The sequence below is a fragment of the Gopherus flavomarginatus genome, chromosome 1 (genome assembly GCF_025201925.1).
Source record: "Gopherus flavomarginatus isolate rGopFla2 chromosome 1, rGopFla2.mat.asm, whole genome shotgun sequence".
NCBI classification, from domain to species: Eukaryota; Metazoa; Chordata; order Testudines; family Testudinidae; genus Gopherus; species Gopherus flavomarginatus.
The window spans coordinates 98509141-98530538 of NC_066617.1; the positions used below are offsets into that span (position 1 = coordinate 98509141).

The 21398-nt window shown below is 46.9% G+C and overlaps 1 protein-coding gene across 2 annotated transcripts in view; it reads right to left on the minus strand.

Annotated features, from left to right (window-relative positions):
- The window catches only part of CACNA1I (calcium voltage-gated channel subunit alpha1 I), a 139861-nt gene that overhangs the window by 67674 nt on the left and 50789 nt on the right, over window positions 1–21398 (minus strand). For both annotated transcript variants that reach the window (XM_050916795.1, XM_050916784.1), the window contains exon 4: window positions 1544–1703. In XM_050916795.1, coding sequence (XP_050772752.1) covers window positions 1544–1703 — 160 coding nt within the window. The remainder of the gene's footprint in view (window positions 1–1543; window positions 1704–21398) is intronic.

Genomic DNA, 21398 nt, shown 5'->3' on the forward strand with positions numbered 1-21398 from the left:
GGTTAGCCCTCCAGTCCCATTGCTGCCTCCTAAATTGTGTTTTTGCATTTTTTTTCAGACTAATATGATTCAGGGACTTAAAATTGTTTAAACAATTTAAATTGATCCAACATTTAAGATATGTAGGCAGTTTAAACTGATCTAAGGCCTTAGCTTTGTTTAAGGGGTTAAGACATTTTAAAGCCTTAGATCAGTTTAAGCTGCAAAGAAGACTGTAAGTGTCTGGAGGGATTGCAGCAGCCTGGCACTGGCACAGTCTGGCACTGGTGCTCTACCCCCACCCCCCATGCAAGATGACTGGAGTGCTGATCATCTACAGAAGTTTTCATGGTTCAGTGTATTACTGAAGGAAGTAAATGGAGCTGTACATGCTCTGTCTGACCATAGATAATAATACTAATTATGCCTATTTCTTATATGGCACTTTCCATCAGGAGATCTCAAAACATTTCACAATCTCCCCCCCCACCCCCATGTATTTATCCTCACCATATCCCTGTGAGGTAAGGACGTTCTATTATCCACATTTTACAGAGGGGGAAATGAGGACAGAGAGAGACTAAGTAATTTGCCCAAGGCCATACAGGAAGTCCATGGCAGAGCTGGGTCTCTCACATTCTAAGCCAGTGCCCTACCCACTGGACCATTCTTCCCTTCTTTGGGTAGAGCACCTTGATCTCTCTTAAGCATGTGCCACGGAGCACAGAGATCCTGTCTGACATTCCACATATGCCTAGAGCTTTGTCTGCCAGCTTGAAGAGCCCATTACCAAATACTCGTTCCCTGTGTAAGTATCTACAGACTATGATCAAGCCATACTGAACTTACTCTTTGTTAAGCTAAATACATTAAGCTCCTTGGGTCTACCACTATAAGGCCTGTCTTCTAATCCTTTAACTATTCTCGTAAATATTCCTGGCAACTGGAATGATTGCTTGAGGCTGTGGGCAGCCAGACGTAATTAGGGCTGGACCAGTCCCCAGCTCGCCCAAGAGTCTGGCGGCTGCGAAGAAGGTTTGCAGGCCTCTTTGCCCTCCTCCCCATTCTGATTTGTGCAGAAGGCAGCTCGGTATCAAGGTAGTGGCATCCTGCATCCCTTTTGCATAGGTAGAAGTGACTCTGCAAGGTGCAAGGCAATGGAAGACTGGGCCTCTTGACTGTAGAGATGAGAGTCTTTTCATTGGGATAGTTCAAGCTGATTTTGTGAATCAAGGGGGATGAGAAAGGTAGCAGTGGGATCCCAGAAATGAAGATTTCTCTGGCTGATGCAGAAGAGGAATGCTGCTGTAGCCCACTATGCTGACAAGTCCCTTCCACAGGCAGAGGTAGCTTTCAGAAGGTGTGTGCGTGTAGGGAAACAGGAACCTTTCTGGCTGGGGGAAAGGGTGGAAACGGGGAAGTGTTTGATTTTTTAGCACACTTGGCACAGCCTCTGGAAATCTTCATTGACAGAGAGAAGGAAGAAGGAAGAAAAGAGTAGGGTGGGGAAGGAAGGAGTCCACAGCAGACAGGACAAGGGGATAGCTATCTCCTGTGCACTCACATTGTGAAGTTCTCCTCCATGAAACAGCGGTTTCTGAGCAGACCAGCCCACAGCTGTACGCCGATGATGCCAAAGATGAAGAAGACAAAGAAGCAGAGAAGCAGAACATTCCCCAGCATGGGCAGAGTGTCCAGGAGCAAATTCACCAGGATTCGCATGCCTGCAGGTGGAGAAGAGGCAGAAGAGGAGGAGGAGAGATTGGGAGGGAGGGAGAGAAAGGGAGAAGCAGAGAGAAGAGTAAAAGAGGGAAATGGAAAAAAAGACAGAGAGAAAAATTTAAATGAAAATAAAACAGGCACATTGGAAATTTATTATTGTCCAAATCAGGCTGGGTCACTCACGTAGGATCACTGCTCCCCCGGGTCCCACTCCCAAATGACAGGCATGGGATAAAACCATTTCTGTTCAACATCCTCTTTACCCCGAGCCTCACATTATAGCCCCAGAAAGGAAGGATGATGATAAGCTTGTGATGGGGTTGCTTGCGATAGCAGAGGACTGGACTCCATGACCCAGGAGGTCCCTGCAAGTTCTATCTTCCTAGGAGGTTTTTGGCACAATCACCATTTGATATAATATTCCATCTTCTTCCTTTCCCACAGAAGGGCGATGAGTTGAAAACACAGCCCTGAAATCCATGAAGATCAACCACCCCAGCCTCAGCTGGAAGGGACTAACAGTCATAACTGCTTGCCAGCTGCCCGATGACCCGTTAGAAATGAGTCCGAGCCCAATTCCTTGTGGGATGAGTATGCACACCACATAAACACAAACCCCTCAACAAACTGGCATGGGTTGGCCCTCTCAATGACAGCCTCATCAAAGAGACACAGTGGAGGAGGCAATATCTCTTATTGGACAAAGTTCTGTTGGTGAGAGAAACAAGCTTTTGAGCCACACAGAGCTCATGGAAACCAAACTCCATTCTCCTCTCTAGTGGTCCCTCCATGACAGGGCTGAGGCACACTGGAGGGTACTGTATGAAGGAAGCTTTCACTGCTGCTGCCCATGCTGAACCTGTTTCTGGCAAAACAGGGCATTCAGGGCTGTCGATACAGCACCTCTGACCAGTGCAAACATTTCATAACAAAACCGTTTTCTGTTGAAATTATTGAGCGAAGAATTTTGGTGGTTTTGTTTTCGGACCGACAGGGTCAGGCCAGCCTCCCTCCGCTGCTAAATTAATTACATTTCCTCTGGTCTCCAAGGATGCCAAAATTCTAGAAATCAGTCGGAGCATGAAACAAGCACCTTCTCCCTCCCACTGTCTCCCACTCCTCACACATGCACAAACACACACACACACATTCCTCCCCTGAGACTCCCTCCTCCAGGGGTCCAGGGAATTCCATCACGCAAGATGCTCCATGTAGGCCAGCATATAATTAGCTAATTAGATATTTATAACTAGTTCATTACTTCAGATGGCAGTGGAAGGAGAAGGAGGAGGGAAAAATAAGATTAGGATTCAGTAACAGCCCCTTGAGGCACCAGCTAATCCCTCTTTTATGCCCACTGTCAAGTAATTAGCCACATCAAGTTGTGCTTTACACTATGTCACAGTTTCCTGTGTTGTTTTGTTCCTACTGCAGGAGGAGAGGATGCTGGGAACCTATAGAAATATCATATGTGGGCAACAAGGGTGGATGAGGATTAAGATGTATTTGTACCAGTGGAGATGTTTATTATAACTGAGTAAGAAGGTGGGAGAGGAGGAGGAGAGAATTGTATCTGTATGGTGAGAGGGTGTAGACCTAGTGTGAGGCATGCACATGAGGCAGACAGGTATGTGTATCTACGTGACAAGATGGTATGGGTGTGAGGAGTATATATCTTTTATGTTGACCAGGTGTGTGTTCTGGCCTTATTATTTGTGAGGCCTTAAGCCAGCAAAGGGGGTTCTGATGGTGAATTTCCTTTCCTTCTGGTTCCACTGCTGGAAGGAATAGAGAGCTTGTCCATGTGCGATTTGATGAGTTAATACAGGGCTTTACACGTTCACCCTGGCATTGGTCTGTGTGTGCAGTGAGGGTGGGGTGCAGAATTCCAGTATTGGGGGGAATATGCATGAAAGGGAGAGGGTAGAAGGAATGATTAAACAGTCCCTTCTGGACTTAATAAGCATAAGTCTTGGGGTGGTTGCAAAGCTCCAGTCTCTTGAATGCCCGGATGTTCCATTAGTCTTTGGTTAGTCATCTTCTAGCCTAGTAAGGCATCAATAATTCACTAGCACAGGGTCACAGCTCCAGCCTCTTGCCTAAGGGTATTTGCCTGTATCTGGTTTCCTGATTTGTAATAATACAAAGCCCCACAGTCAAGCCACAGGGCTGTGTGCTGCCAGTTACCCTGGCCTCCCCGTCTCTGGAAGCAATCCTTTTATAGCATTACTGACTTACAACTCCACCCCCTCACCACAGTGCAATGTGCTTCCAGCAACAATACTGCCGCACGTTGTGATCTTATTAGCTCTCATAAGCTAGACTGGGTCAGGTTGGGTAATACGTAGATGAGAGACCTTCAGGGAAACCCAGGCCTCATAGGAGGCTGTGCAGGTAATGCAGTAGGTGATCAACTGCCTTTCCATTGAGTCACTGCTAAACCAATGCTCCATCCTGGTATTTGAGAGATGGTGCTAACTTTCAGATGAGCCACAGACCTGAGGTCCTGGCTACAGCTGGTCAGAGAGATTCAGAGGAAACACTGTTTTGTCAGAATTTGCCAGTTGGTGAAATGGAAACATTTCACAGATTGTTCAATTTTGCTGAAGTTCCATGGAACACAGGCAGATTCCAAAATCTACCTGCCTCTCCTGTGTCCAGCTTCCTGCCAGGTTCCTCATCAAGCTGGGAATTACACAGACTTAACACAATAAGAAATACTGAAAAAGTTTGCGAGGGACTCTGGGCTGAGCGTGCAACAATGAAATGTCAGGTTATGCGTAGAGAGATCAGGTGGGGGAGATAATTTTACTGGACAAATGTCTGTTGGTGAGGACACACTTTTGAGCTTACACATGTCATAAACAGATAGCTAAAGGTTAATGTCTCTTTCACCTGAAGCACCTGACCAGAGGACCAATCAGGAAACCGGATTTTTTCAACTCTGGGTGGAGGGAAGTTTGTGTCTAGGTCTTTGTTTTCTGTCTGCCTGCTTTCTCTGAGCTTTGGAGAAGTAGTTTCTACTTTCTAGTCTTCTGTTTCTAAGTGTAAGGACAAAGAGATCAGATAGTAAGTTATATGGTTTCTTTTCTTTGGTATTTGCATGAATATAAGTGCTGGAGTGCTTTGATTTGTATTCTTTTTGAATAAGGCTGTTTATTCAATATTCTTTTAAGCAATTGACCCTGTATGTCACCTTAATACAGAGAGACCATTTGTATGTATTTTTCTTTCTTTTTTATATAAAGCTTTCTTTTAAGACCGGTTGGAGTTTTCTTTTCTGGGAAATTTCAGGGAAATTGAGTCTGTACTCACCAGGAATTGGTGGGAGGAAGAAATCAGGGGGAAATCTGTGTGTGTTCAATTTGCTAGCCTGATTTTGCATTCCCTCTGGGTGAAGAGAAAAGTGCTTTTTGTTTCCAACACTGGGAACGGAGAGGGGGAGTCACTCTGTTGGATTCACAGAGCTTGTGTCTGTGTATCTCTCCAGGAGCAACTGGAGGGGGGAAGGGAAAAAGGATTATTTCCTTTTGTTGTGAGACTCAAGGGATTTGGGTCTTGGGGTCCCCAGGGAAGGTTTTCAGGGGGACCAGAGTGCCCCAAAACACTCTAATTTTTTGGGTGGTGGCAGCAAGTACCAGGTCCAAGCTGGTAACTAAGCTTGGAGGTTTTCATGCTAACCCCCATATTTTGGACGCTAAGGTCCAAATCTGGGACTAAGGTTATGACATGAGTAGCAGCGGTTGGGATATAGACAGAATCCAGAAGCCAGTAGGAATATTATATTTTTCTTTTCTCTGCTAAGGGCTTTTTAGCAGAGAGAAACAGTTTGGTTTTAAAAGGAAAGCAGAGAGAATTTTTTTTTTCTGCTCTCTCTGGCAGTTTGTGGCTTGCATCTTAAGCAAGAAACCATTAAGGTGCTATTAAGAGTCTTTTGTCACACAATAGCACTCCCATTGAGAGTCATTACCAGCACTATATAAATGCAAATAAAGTGGTTTTTCAGGTTTACTTAACATTGAAGATTAGCTAAAGGCACTGTTGCTAGGCAGACTCTAGGAGGCAACAGAGCCTGCAGTGCAGAAGATAAACACCGGAGGGCACCCCAACACAAGAAAACAGGAACCATGACTTCTAAGGCAAAAATTGAGGCCGAAGAACAAATCAAAGAAGCTGAACACAGGCGACAACTGGAAATAAAACAAAAAGAGATGGAGATGAAAGAAAGAGAAGAACAAATCAAAGAGGCAGCACACAAAAGAAAACTAGAAGAAGAAGAGGTGGCCTACCGAAGGAAAAAAGCAGAAGAAGAGGCGGCCCACCACCGAGACATGGAAAAACACCAAAAAGAAATGGAAAAACACCAAAAAGAAATGGAAAAACAACAAAAAGAGAATGAAGAGAAGGAAAAACAGAGAAAACATGAACTGGAGTTTGGCAAAAGCTGGGCTGCATGTGCCAGCCAACCCTAACAAACCCGGCGCCAATTATTGCTCCACAGCACAGGAATTTCCCACCTACAAGGCAGGTGATGACACCGAGGCCTTTTTGGAAAATTTTGAAAGAGCCTGTCTTGGGTACAACATCCCCGAAGACCAGTACATGGTAGAATTGAGGTCACAGCTCAGTGGACCTTTAGCAGAGGTGGCAGCTGAAATGCCTAAGCAGCAAATGAATGACTATAAACTTTTTCAAACCAAGGCCAGATACAGAATGGGGATAACCCCAGATCATGCCCGTCGGCGCTTCAAAACCCAAAAGTGGAAACCAGAGGTGTCATTTCCCAAACACGCCTACTACATTGCAAAAAACTATGAGGCCTGGATAACAGGAAACAACGTTCAAACCTTGGAAGAACTGCACCTCCTCATACAAATGGAGCAGTTCTTGGATGGTGTTCCTGAAGACATCACACGGTACATACAAGATGGAAAACCCAAAGATCTCGCTGAGGCGGGGGAGATTGGAGCCAAATGGATGGAACTGGCAGAAAGCAAGAAAGCTACTGTCAAGGGGAACGATTACCCCAGGGGGCACACAGACCATAAACCCTACAACCGAGGACAGCCAAAGACCCCACATACCACCCAAGTAAAGCCACAGACACCCTACTCTTCCACCTCACCAGTCTCCAGTAACTCACCTCGGCCCAGTGACCCATCAGATGGAAGATGCTTTAAGTGTAATGAACTGGGACATATCAAGGCCAACTGTCCCAAGAACACCATGCGAGTGCAATTCATTACACCACCATCACACCAAAGATCCCCAGGCCCAGATGCCTCTCAAATACCCTTGGAGCGAAGGGAAAATTTGAGAGTGGGCGGAAAGAAGGTTACTGCGTGGAGAGACACGGGGGCACAAGTGTCAGCTATCCACCAATCTTTCGTTGACCCCAAATTCATCAACCCAAAGGCCAAAGTTACAATTTACCCCTTCATGTCACAAGCTGTAGACTTGCCTACAGCTCAACTGCCTGTCCAGTACAAAGGCTGGTCAGGAATGTGGACTTTTGCAGTCTATGACAATTATCCTATCCCCATGCTACTGGGGGAAGACTTGGCCAACCAGGTGAGGCGGGCCAAGAGAGTGGGAATGGTTACACGTAGCCAAACCAGGCAAGCTTCCAGACCCATTCCTGTTCCTGAACCGTCCACAGACGCCCCGTCTGGGTTACCAGAGACCCAGACAGAGGTAGTGGACCCGGATTCCATGCCTACCACTGAAACAGCCACAGCATCTCCAGTCCCAGGCCCGGAACTGGAACAGCAACCAGCACCAGCAAGTGCAACCACATCTTCAAACTCAACGCTAGAGGGCGCCAGCGAGCCAGAACTGGCAGAAGCAAAAGACAGCCATACCCAAAAGGCTCAGCCAGAGCCTGAAATACCCTCAGGTGCATCAGCGGAGAGCGGTTCACCAGCAACGGAAACAACCCCATCACCTACATCGCTTCCAGAGGGACCAAGCCCAAGTCCACAGTCTGAGGAAGAACTGGTGACCCCAGCCTCAAGGGAACAGTTCCAGACTGAGCAGGAAGCAGATGACAGCCTTCAGAAAGCGTGGGCTGCGGCACGGAGCACCCCACCGCCTCTCAGCTCTTCCAATCGATCCCGGTTTGTTATAGACCAAGGACTTTTATACAAGGAAATTCTTTCTGGTGGACACCGGGAAGAATGGCAGCCGCAAAAACAGTTGGTGGTTCCAACTAAGTACCGGGAGAAGCTCTTAAGCTTAGCCCATGATCATCCCAGTGGCCATGCTGGGGTGAACAGAACCAAAGACCGGTTGGGGAAGTCCTTCCACTGGGAGGGGATGGGCAAGGACGTTGCCAAGTATGTCCGGTCTTGTGAGGTATGCCAAAGAGTGGGAAAGCCTCAAGACCAGGTCAAGGCCCCTCTCCAGCCACTCCCCATAATTGAGGTCCCATTTCAGCGAGTAGCTGTGGATATTCTGGGTCCTTTCCCAAAAAAGACACCCAGAGGAAAGCAGTACGTACTGACTTTAGTGGACTTTAGTGGACTTTGCTACAGTCGCTCTAGGCAACACCAGGGCTAACACTGTGTGCCTGGCCCTAACAGACATCTTTGCCAGGGTAGGTTGGCCCTCTGACATCCTTACAGATTCAGGGTCTAACTTCCTGGCAGGGACCATGGAAAAACTGTGGGAAACTCATGGGGTGAAACACTTGGTTGCCACCCCGTACCACCATCAAACCAATGGCCTGGTGGAACGGTTCAATGGAACTTTGGGGGCCATGATACGAAAATTCATCAACGAATTCTCCAATAATTGGGACCTAGTGTTGCAGCAGTTGCTGTTTGCCTACAGGGCTGTACCACATCCCAGTTTAGGGTTTCCACCATTTGAACTTGTGTATGGTCACGAGGTTAAGGGGCCATTACAGTTGGTGAAGCAGCAATGGGAGGGGTTTACGCCTTCTCCAGGAACTAACATTCTGGACTTTGTAAGCAACCTACAAAGCACCCTCCGACACTCTTTAGCCCTTGCTAGAGAGAACCTAAAGGATGCTCAAGAAGAGCAAAAGGCCTGGTATGACAGACATGCCAGAGAACGTTCCTTCAAGGTAGGAGACCAGGTTATGGTCTTGAAGGCACAACAGGCCCATAAGATGGAAGCATCATGGGAAGGGCCATTCACGGTCCAAGAGCGCCTGGGAACTGTAAATTACCTCATAGCATTTCCCAATTCCTCACTAAAACCTAGAGTTTACCATGTTAATTCTCTCAAGCCTTTCTATTCCAGAGACTTACAGGTTTGTCAGTTTACAGTCCAGGGAGATGATGCTGAGTGGCCTGACGGTGTCTACTACGACGGGAAAAAAGACGGTGGCGTGGAAGAGGTGAACCTCTCAACCACCCTGGAACGTCTGCAGCGGCGACAAATCAAGGAGCTGTGCACTAGCTTCGCTCCATTGTTCTCAGCCACCCCAGGACGGACTGAACGGGCATACCACTCCATTGACACAGGTAATGCTCACCCAATCAGAACCCCACCCTACCGGGTGTCTCCTCATGCCCAAGCTGCTATAGAACGGGAGATCCAGAACATGCTACAGATGGGTATAATCCGCTCATCTACCAGTGCATGGGCATCTCCAGTGGTTCTGGTACCCAAACCAGATGGGGAAATACGCTTTTGCGTGGACTACCGTAAGCTAAATGCTGTAACTCGTCCGGACAACTATCCAATGCCACGCACCGATGAGCTATTGGAGAAGTTGGGACGTGCCCAGTTCATCTCTACAATAGACTTAACCAAGGGGTACTGGCAAGTACCGCTAGATGAACCTGCCAAGGAGAGGTCAGCATTCGTCACCCATGCGGGGGTGTATGAATTCAATGTCCTTCCTTTCGGCCTTCGAAATGCACCCGCCACCTTCCAGAGGCTGGTAGATGGTCTACTAGCTGGACTGGGAGAATTTGCAGTTGCCTACCTTGATGATGTGGCCATTTTTTCAGACTCCTGGCCCGAACACCTACTACACCTGGAAAAGGTCTTTGAGCGCATCAGGCAGGCAGGACTAACTGTTAAGGCCAAAAAGTGTCAAATAGGCCAAAACAGAGTGACTTACCTGGGGGACCATAAACCCCCTACAGGCCAAGGTGGATGCTATCCAAAAGTGGCCTGTCCCACGGTCCAAGAAGCAGGTCCAATCCTTCTTAGGCTTGGCCGGATACTACAGGCGATTTGTACCACACTACAGCCAAATCGCTGCCCCACTGACCGACCTGACCAAAAAGACCCAGCCAAATGCAGTTAAGTGGACTGATGAGTGTCAAAAGGCCTTTACCCAACTTAAGGCAACGCTCATGTCTGACCCTGTGCTCAGGGCCCCGGACTTTGACAAGCCATTCCTAGTAACCACGGATGCATCTGAGCGTGGTATAGGAGCAGTGCTCATGCAGGAAGCAACAGATCACAACTTCCATCCTGTCGTGTTTCTCAGCAAGAAACTGTCAGAGAGGGAAAGTCACTGGTCAGTCAGTGAAAAGGAATGCTATGCCATTGTGTACGCCCTGGAAAAGCTACGCCCATATGTTTGGGGACGGCGGTTCCAACTACAAACTGACCATGCTGCACTAAAGTGGCTTCATACTGCCAAGGGGAACAACAAGAAACTTCTTCGTTGGAGTTTAGCTCTCCAAGATTTTGATTTTGAAATTCAGCACATCACAGAAGCTTCTAACAAAGTAGCTGATACACTCTCCCGTGAGAGTTTCCCAGAATTCAGTAGTTAAAAAGTGTTCTTAAAATGTAGAAGTCTGTTAGTTATATACTTAGGGGTATATGTAACGGTGCATGTGTTGTATTAATCTGTTTATTTTCAAGTTCTAGAAGGAAATCGCCGCCAGTGAGCTTCCCCACTGTCTGCAATTTGGGGGGCGTGTCATAAACAGATAGCTAAGGGTTAATGTCTCTTTCACCTGAAGCACCTGACCAGAGGACCAATCAGGAAACCGGATTTTTTCAACTCTGGGTGGAGGGAAGTTTGTATCTAGGTCTTTGTTTTCTGTCTGCCTGCTTTCTCTGAGCTTTGGAGAAGTAGTTTCTACTTTCTAGTCTTCTGTTTCTAAGTGTAAGGACAAAGAGATCAGATAGTAAGTTATATGGTTTCTTTTCTTTGGTATTTGCATGAATATAAGTGCTGGAGTGCTTTGATTTGTATTCTTTTTGAATAAGGCTGTTTATTCAATATTCTTTTAAGCAATTGACCCTGTATTTTGTCACCTTAATACAGAGAGACCATTTGTATGTATTTTTCTTTCTTTTTTATATAAAGCTTTCTTTTAAGACCGGTTGGAGTTTTCTTTTCTGGGAAATTTCAGGGAAATTGAGTCTGTACTCACCAGGGAATTGGTGGGAGGAAGAAATCAGGGGGAAATCTGTGTGTGTTCAATTTGCTAGCCTGATTTTGCATTCCCTCTGGGTGAAGAGGAAAGTGCTTTTTGTTTCCAGGACTGGGAACGGAGAGGGGGAGTCACTCTGTTTGGATTCACAGAGCTTGTGTCTGTGTATCTCTCCAGGAGCACCTGGAGGGGGGAAGGGAAAAAGGATTATTTCCGTTTGTTGTGAGACTCAAGGGATTTGGGTCTTGGGGTCCCCAGGGAAGGTTTTTCAGGGGGACCAGAGTGCCCCAAAACACTCTAATTTTTTGGGTGGTGGCAGCAAGTACCAGGTCCAAGCTGGTAACTAAGCTTGGAGGTTTTCATGCTAACCCCCATATTTTGGACGCTAAGGTCCAAATCTGGGACTAAGGTTATGACAACACAGAGCTCTCTTTCAGGTCTGGGAAATATAGTGAAGTCTGGCCTACACTACAGGCCTGTATCAGTATAGCTATGTCGTTCAGGGGTGTGAAAAATCCACTTCCCACGAATGATACAGTTTAACCGTCCTAACTTCTGTGTAGACAGTGCTATGTTGGGGGAGAGTTTCTCCCACCAACACAGGTACCGCCTCTCAGGGAGGTGGATTAACTATGCCCATGGAAGAGCTCTCTCCTGTTGACATAGAGCATCTTTCATTAAAGCGCTATTCTATAGTGGCGCAGCTGCATCAGTGCAGCTAGGCCGAAGCAGCATTTTAAGTGTAGTCTTGCCTTCGGGGTATCACAGCTAAATGCAAGGTGGAATAGATTGTTTAGCATAAGTAGTTAACACATATTTCAAGGGACCTTCATTAACATCCCTCCAGTCATAGGGGGAACAAGAATGGGGTGTGTGTGTGGAAAGGCAGCTGGAGGGGTGGTTGTGAGTGGATTACAGATTGTTGTAATAAGATATAAACCCTGTGTTTCTATTCAGTCTGTGATTTTTAGCGTCTAGCAGAGTTATGAAGTTAAGCTCCTAGGCTCGTCTTTTGAAAATGTTGTGTGGGTTTCCTTTGAGAACGAGGACTAAGAGGTCAGATACACAGTGATGGTGGTATGAAAAATGCTCCACCACAGGTGATGTGGTGCTTTTGTCTTTTTTCATTTTTCTGCATGAGTTCATTCGAGCATGTAGTGATTGTCTGCTTCACCCACATAGTTGCTATTGGGGCATTTTGAGTATGTCTGCACAGGGATAAAAAACCCACCATTGGCCTGCATCAGCTGACTCAGGCTTGCAGGGCTCAGGCTCTGGGGCTGAAAGATTGCTGAATGGACCTTTGGGCTTGGGAATGGAGCTCAATCTCTGGGACCCTGCGCACGTGGAGGGCTGCACCACAGGGCATTTATCCCCATGTAGCCCATACCCATAGTGCACTGGATGAGGTACACCACATGTTGTGATAGGCATGTGTAGGACCCCTGGATCTTGAAAGGTGTGTCGGGGGAGGTATTGATCATTGTAACAGTGGAGATATGTCTACAGGTTTTGCACCTGTTGTTCTGGCAGGATCTGGAGCTGCTTCGAGTTGGTGTGTCTGGCCTGTAAGGAGCTTGCTTCTGATGATGAATCTGAAGAGGCTGGGGGGTTGTCTGAAGGCCAGAAAAGGGGGTTTCAGGAAAGATTTCTTTCAGGATGGGGGTCCTCATCAAGTAGGGATTGTGGTTGTTGGATGATACCCGGTATGGGTTCCAGTGTGGGGTGGTAGGTGACAACTAGGGATGTGTGGTGGGAGAGGGTTTTATTTCCATATTGGAGCAGGTTCATTCGGGGTATTTGGGTGGCCTGTTCCATGATATGATCTGCTTCTCTGGTGGAGTGTCCTTGTTTGGTGAAGGTGGTTTTAAGTGTATTACAGTACCCCAGACTGTCTCCTCGGAGCATATTCTGTGGTATCTGAGTGCCTGGCTGTAGATAACAGATTTCCTGGTATGTCTGCGGTGGCTCCTGGATCTATGAAGATAGGTGTGGTGATCCATGGGTTTCTTGTATTTAGCTGTCTATAGGGTTCCAGTGTTGAAGCTGATTGCGGTATCCAGGAAGTTGATTCTGGTGCAGGAGTGTTCCAGAGAGAATTTAATGGACAGGTGGTGATAGTTGTAGTGGAAATCTGTGAGGGAGTTTAAATCATCTGTCCAGAGGATGGAAATATCATCTAGGTATCTCAGGTATCTCATTGGCATTGTGGTGCATTTGTGGTGTGTTAGTTACACCGCTCATCAGTGCCTCTTTGGATTGTTTTAAATGAATTTAACCTATAAACATTTGTGGGCCGTGTGTGGAATGAAGGCTGGGGATCAGCAAGGAAAGAAGCAAGTTTTGAGGTAGAGTTTGACTCAGGAGAGTGAGGTTGCACTGTGCCCGGGGACAGGGACGCTGTTTCAGTCACAGGGGATAGCGTGAGAAAAGGCGAACATCTCTCTCTGCTTCTGTCTACCCAAATACTGCCTACTTCAATATCCAGTCTCTGGTTTCTGAAAATTCCCACCAAAGAGCAGACCACAGAAAAATCCAACCAGCCCAATGACATCCCTGTGAATTGCCATGCACGCTGGGGCATGGTAGTAGGGAACACTTGGGCATATTCCGTTGGGGCACATTGCCTAGATGAGGGACAGAATTATGCTTCAGATTCTGCAGTGGCTATTGGAATCAGCAAAATTATGTATCCCAGTGCCCCTGGAGATCATTGTGTCCCAAATGCTGATGGGGAAGATAATTGCTTTGGCTTCCACAAAAATCCAAACTGGTAGTTTGGCCCACCATGCTGTTAAGATGAGTACTGAAAATTATACTCTCTTCTGCCTGGTTTGTTTGAACCAGTGGATACTGAACAAACGGAAGGCTTAATTGCCTCAAATCTTGCTTCTCCTTTTGATACAACAGATGCTAGTCATGTCCATTAATGCACTCCTAGAAGGTGCCCAGCTACCACGGTGATGGGGAAAGGTATAATAACCTGAGTGGAATAGAATTTTCCCACCAGTTCAGCGTCCTCCATCAGTTTTGGTACTGGAGTGTTGAGGGTCATGAAAAGAAATGTATTGGGCTTTAGTCGCTTGTTTTTAAAGGGTAGGTGGTCTCTTCTGCACATGCTCTGTTAGCTTAGCATGCAAGTTGCAGCATACGCCCCCTGCTTTGTTCTTTCTGGATCGCTCACCGTGGTTCTGCTTTCCCAAGGGTTGGCACATGCCAGGTGTTTCCACTCAGGAAGGTTTCAGCTGTGACAGCCAAGCTAATTGGGGCTGACAGGAACTGTCTGGAGGGAACCATGGACTCTCTGAAGTTGACAGAAGCTTGTCAGAAAGGGCCCTGGGGCTCCTCCAGAGCAAGGAGCAGAGTTGCTCTGTCCAAATCCAAGAGAGAATTCAGCTACTTTCCCAAAATATTGGCTTTTGTCAGTGGATTTTGGTTTTGTTTTCTTAAAAGGTTCCTTCTCTTGTAACTGTCTCTCCCCTCCACCCGCCACCTGCTTTCATGGCAGGGTGTCCTGCCTGGTTTGACGAAGCACTGCCATGTTGGAGTCAGTGAGATGTTTCCATTCTGCCCATAGTCTGAGTCCTCGGGACACCCCCCTGAGAGTAGCCTCAGCTGGCTAATACTTGCCAGGCATGCTCTTCCATTCTCCACCCTTTGAGTGTGTGCATGGGTGGGTGGTAGAGGACTATTATCTAACATTTCACAAGCTCTGTCTTCTGGGGGAAAACAGCCAGCTAGAATCCTCCCTTGGTTGCCTGCAGCAGACACAGCCTTGTGTGTCCCCCCAGTCCTCCTGAGAGGGTGTGGGGAGAGTGAGATGCCTTTCATAGCCCACACCTGGCACTCATGAATATTTCATGCGTCTTGCTTTTCTTCCCCTTGAAGAGCAAACCTTTTCATATTTGATGACCTGGAAGCCTGTTTGGTTGCTGAATGTTGCTTCATTAATGCCCTCCCTTCCCCCTTTTTCTCTGGACTGCCCAGCCCCTCTTCCTTTCTCTTCTCAGGGAACGGCTGTTTTCAAGGGCTGCCTTAGAAAAGGTCATTGTCCCTTTCATATTCAGTCCTTGCTGTGAGCCAGTGTGGCTTCTGCTCTGCCAATGGAAAAGGACAAATGGAGATGAGGGAAAAGACAACTGATGAGAGGGAGGGAGAGTCAGACAAGGAGAGAGAGGGAGGCACAGACCTGGTGAGAGATAGAAAGAGAGAATGAGAATGAGAAAAAAACACAGTGAAAGAAAAGTACATGGGGAGAGAGACTGGCAGGAAAAAATTAAGCGAAGAGGCCAGGAAGCAGCTGGGGAGGTATACCCCAAAGAGTCTGCTTCCTGAGACCTTTGAAAACTCATTCTGTACAATGCTCCAGCGTCCTCTCATAGCCCAAATGGTAACCGTTGCCCTGATAACCCTTATTCTTTCCTCTTCATCACAATGGTCTCCTGAGGCAAGGTGTCTAGATTCCCCAGTGATAAGGCACTACAAAAAGAAGTGTCGGTGCTGTCGCTCCCTCTGAGCATCAGCTTCCTCTCCATTTACGTCTTGCCCTCTCCCCACTGCCTTCATATATATACCGCTCCCTTTCCACTCCCTGCTTTCTGCCGACCTGCACCCCCACTTGATTACGCTGGTGACCCCCCTCTCTGAATCTCCACCGTTTCTAGCAAACCACAAGTTTCCTGTTCAGGACTCCTTTGGTCTTCCTCCTTTTTACCTTCACTGCTCCCTGGTACGCCCATGCCTTCTCCTGACAGGCTACAGCACCATTGTGGGGAGCCAGAGTTGGGCCCTAAAGGCAACTGGGCAGGACCCTATTCCATAGGGAGCCAGCCAGCCAGGGGAAGTTGCCCACTGAGCATGGATTTAAATCAGGGAAAGGAATGGGGCCATCCCTGAGGAAGTGGTATGATATCCCCAGGGAACGCAACTGGGTCTTGGTTTTTGTTTTTCACCTCTCTCTGTGTTGGCCTCCACTGCCCCCACAGTGCTTCTCTCCCCAGCAATTTCAGCCACGCAAGTTACCACACCCTCTCCATTTCTGATGGAGTGCACGGGAACAAGAAGGCCACACAAGCCTCGCTAGACAGCTGGAGCATGAGGAGGTGGCTGCGCATAGCCCAGTCCTCAGACACACCCACCATAGGGCAGAAAGGTCAGGAGCACAGTGGGAATGCTTCACTTGGCCAAGGCCAAAGTGCTGGTGAGTGCTGGCACCGATTCTGGGGACAACATTAATATGCCAAGTCAGCATAGACCCGCCCAGTTCTCGCTCTGCATTAACAGGTGCTAGCTCTCAGTGGCTGCCTGGGCTGTGAGGGTGACTGGCAGCATAGTGCAGCATGAGGATTCAGTAGGGTGAAGTGTTGTTGGTCGGTGTTCTGCAGGGGACAGATTGCAGAGACTCTGGCTCCGAGTAATACAGGCAGCATACTGGAGCAGGGGAAGGCCAAGAACTGAAGGTATAATGATAATGAACTTATATTTACACAGCACCTCTCATCCAAATGCATCCCAGAGCACTTTGAAATTTTATTAACTGGCCATCCAATCTTTACACACATGAATCACTTTGTCTTCTGCCAAAAAGCAGCAACCTCTGGGTGAAACCATTCACAGCTAAAGTGCACAGTGGTTTAGGACAGGAAGTGAAGAAAACTGTATCTAAATTGAAATGATGGAATCCTTTGAGGAGGAGTAGGCAAACAGAATCACTTCAATTGCCAGGGATTGGGGCACTGGGTCAGGCAGTCTTTCTTCTAAAAGAAGGCCATGCTATCTTTAATAAGCACAAATGGTCTGGACTGGAGCTGGGCAGAAAAAGCTAATTCTATTTAGCCGAGGAGTTTGATATGTCACAGTTTGGTTTCATTCCAATGAGGATCAAAACACAAAAAACTGAGGCTGGGCTAGCCACCGCAAGTACGTGTCCATCTGAGACCCTAGGCACATACTCCGGGTGGTTAGCAGATCTCCTGCCGCTCACACTGCCACAGCTACACTCTGCTGTTAGGGCACTAGCTCAAGGAGAGCTGGCGTGAGTGTTTCCTCGATCTGGGAATCATACTCCCTGCTCCATGGGCAGACACACCCTGATGCCCCGATTCTGCAAACACTAACACACATGACTGCCTTGAATCAGTGGGACTACTCATGCACACAGACTTAAGCACAGGCCTGTTCCGAAGCCCACTGAATCAAGAGGAGTCTTTGCATTGACTCCAATGAGTTTTGGATCAGGCTTCATGTGTGTAAAGGTATGTGTACACTGCGATAAAAAAAACCATGGCACAGAGTCAGCTGACTCTGGCTTGTGGGTCTCAGGCTGTGGGGCTAAAAATTAGTAGGGCTGCCAATTAAACAATAAACCAAAGTCATTGTGAGATAATGTTATACGTCGTGCAAGAAAGGAACGGGACCAAGCTATGAGCCTTCAGCAATTCAAGCCATCACTTATCTCAGCATGACACTTACCCCCAGTTTTGTTTTATATTCACAATAAAAACGGGCACAACAAAGATGCCAGTCACTGCTAAAAATTGTAGTGTAGACGTAAGAGCTTGGGCTGGAGCCTGGGCTCCGAGACCCTCCCTCTGCGTGAGATCTCAGAGCCTGGGCTCTAGCTGGAGTCTATGCTTCAGTGATGTAGCCCCATAGCCTGGGTCTCATGAGCCTGAGTCACTGACCTAGGCCAGCCATGGCTGTGCTGCAGGTTTTTTATTGCAGTGTGGACTAAGTGTTTGCAGGTGGTGTTTGCAGGCGGTGTTTGTTTAGATTGTAAACTCCTCAGGGAGCTGTCCTTTCCATTTGCCTGTAAAGTGCCATACACAGCTAAGGGGCTGGACACCTAATAAAGAACAATACAAAATATGACATAAAACTATGTAAACTATGTAAACTATGTAAATACAACTCTCTGGTTAAGATTTAAAGGTGCTGATTCTCTCATTATTATCGGTATGAATCAGGTGTAATTCTATCGGAGGCAACCAAGTTACTCTGGTATGAAACTGAGCATATGTTTACACTGCAGCCAAAGGTGTGACTGCAGCAGACCTATGCTAGCTTTTATCTAGCTAATTTGAATAACAATAGCAGTGAAGCCTCAGCAGCACAGGTTGCAGCATGGGCTTCACAAGCCATGCCTAGAACTCGGGGTATGTACTTGAGCTGCTATGGCTTCATTGCTAGAGTTATTCAAGCTCACTATGGCAAAGTGGGTAAACATACCCTGAGTGACAGGAAAATCAGGCCCTAAATGCACAAAAATCAAGAAATTCAAGGTTATGGTTGTAGCTTGGCCCACCCATACATACACAGTAACTTGCATTACTGTATATTGCATTATTTTTACACCATACTATAGCGGCATTATTACACATATTGCCATGGTATCCACCACTCTATGGTGCCAAATTTTCCAGACATCTCAGCTCCCATGCAAGGTGCAAAATAAGCAGCCAGATTTTCAAGAGAGCTCAGCCTATCAGCTACTTGGCTTTTTCAAAGATCTGGCCATAAGTGTCATAATGGAAGCTGCTGGGTTCTGAGCACTTTGGAAAATCCTGCCTGTCACGCAGCCGATTTGGTCAGGGCTTTAAAAGGAAAAAGGAAGCTCAAATGAGGCCCTTTCAGATCCCTTCCTTCAGGGCTTGTTTTATTTCCAAAACCAAAACCCAACACCACAGCGTTTCTGACTCTGGAGATGTTATTGCAAGTCTCGTGATATTTGGCGTAAAGCCCCAGCTCCTGCGGCTTGGGAATACCGGACAATCTCGGCTTTCATTTAAAAGAAATAAAAGCTTCTATCCCTCATGACTGCAGACAAAAGATTAAAAACAGGACCCAGGTTGAAAGGTTCAAAAACCATATGATAAATAAAAAGAACCCCACTTTTTTTAAAAAAAAAACTTTCATGATTTCTAAGCCAATCTCATGATTTTTGGGGCATGACTTCTGAATGCTTGGGTCTGGCAACACTGCAACCAGAACAAATCAACTCAAACTACTGGATAATAACTAACTGAGGTCTTTCCAACTTCAGTCAGCTGAGAAGAGAGAGGTCACATCCTTCTCTTTTCCTTTCATAGCCCTGCCCAAATTGGCCATCTTACAGGCAGGAACCCAGTAAACTCCGACATGTTGGAGCACCTGTACACCTTCTCACTGGCCTGTTTATGAGCCTGAAAGGGAGCAGAACTCTTTTGAAAATTTATCCCCACATGTGCAATGTGGTAGCATTAACAATACTGTAGAAAGTTTAACTTTGGAATTCCCTGACTCTCGTGGATCTAAAATCTCTGCCATGATGCTGCATTGACATCAGTTTAATTTAACTTAATTTAATTTTTGTTTAAAAAAATTCTTTTGATGGATCATTCATTTAAATAAAGGCCAGTGCATTACATTTTTATTTGAATGTATATATATAACAGCACCAGGATTATTTCTAGATATCCCTATGCGTGTCTAGAACTCTAGACCTTGGTAAATTGATTAATGAGGTAGCATTAAATACTGATTTCCAAACACTTCTCACTTAATTATTCAATTGTAAATGAACTTTTTTCCTACTGACACTTGCTGACATTTCCCTCTCCTCCCAATTCTCACCTCCAGTATTTCCCCTTCCTCCCACTTCTTCCAAGATCAATGTCGCATCTTTCTTCACACCACATTTAGGGCAGAAATGGCCTCTCACTTCTTGTTTATCAACCATATCCACTTTTCTCCCTGTTTCAGACCCACCTCTTTCATGTCACTTGCCAGCATTGAATTCTATGCTGCCCTGTTCACCCTCCATCTTCTCTTTCTATTGCTCTTCTGTAGACTGTACATGCTTGTCTGACTTAGAGCTACCTTAAGACATTGCTTCTTAGACATAGAAAGGGGTGACAAACAGCTGTCTTACTCAGGAGGAGTCTATGGAAGGAACCATGACTTTGAGTTACAACTCCTTTCATTATCTCCCCTAGCTCTCAAAGGAAGGCCATCTTCTACTGGCCTACAGCAGGCACAGATTTCATCCCCCTCTGCTTTGGCTCAGCTCCACTGGCCAGCATGTTGGGGGATAAAGCCAAGGCTCTGCCTATTCCTCACTCCTCTTCACCCATTCCTTGCCCACCTTCCTGGAGCACAGAATCACAACTCCACAGAGTCTGCTCTCTCCCCTACTTATGGACTGGCAATGCAGGTAGCCCATGCAGAGGAATAAGGAGGGCTCTTATGCCCCTTACTTTTACTGCCTGGGCATAGAGGGCAATTGATAATCTTGTCCTTAGTCCTGGTCTGCACTATGAGTTTAGGGTGAATTTAGCAGCATTAGATCGATTTAACCCTGCACCCATCCACACGATGAAGTCATTTTTGTAAACTTAAAGGGTTCTTAAAATAGATTTCTGTACTCCTCCCTGATGGGGGGATTAGTGCTGAAATTGACCCTGCTGGGTTGAATTTGGGGTAGCGTGGACACAATTCGATGGTATTGGCCTCTGGGAGCTATCCCAGAGTGCTCTATTGTGACCGCTCTGGACAGCTTCTCTCAACTCAGATGCACTGGCCAGGTAGACAGGAAAAGCCCTGCAAACTTTTGAATTTCATTTCCTGTTTGGCCAGTAGTGAGCTGATCATCACAGGCAACCATGCAGAGCTCATCAGCACAGATGACCATGGAGTCCCAGAATCGCAAAAGAGCTCCAGCATGGACTGAACGGGAGGTACTGCATCTGATCGCTGTATAGGGAGATGAATCTGTGCTATCTGAATTCCGTTCCAAAAGACAAAATGCCAGAATATTTGAAAAAAACGTCCAAGGGCATGAAGGTAAGAGGTTATAACAGGGATCTGCAGCAGTGCCGCATGAAGCCTACAAAAGAACCAGAGAGGCAAATGGCTGCTCCGGGTCAGAGCCCCGTTTCTATGATGAGCTGCATGCCATTCTAGGGGATGCCCCTACAACTACTCCACCCCTTTGCTTCCCTCCTCCCTCACCCCTCCAGGGCTAGCTTGGCAGTTATTCCCTGATTTGTGTGATGAATTAATAAAGAATGCATGAATTTGAAACAACAATGACTTTATTGCCTCTGCAAGCGGAGATCAAAGCGGGGAGGGGAGGGGGGTTGGCTTACAGGGAAGCAGAATGAACCAAGAGGGCGTGTTTTTATCAAGTAGAAACAAACAGAACTTTCACACCGTAGCCTGGCCAGTCATGACACTGGTTTTCAAAGCTTCTCTGATGCACGACGTGCCCTGCTGTGCTCTTCTAACTGCCCTGGTGTCTGGCTGCGTATAATCAGCGGTCAGGCGATTTGCCTCAACCTCCCATCCTGC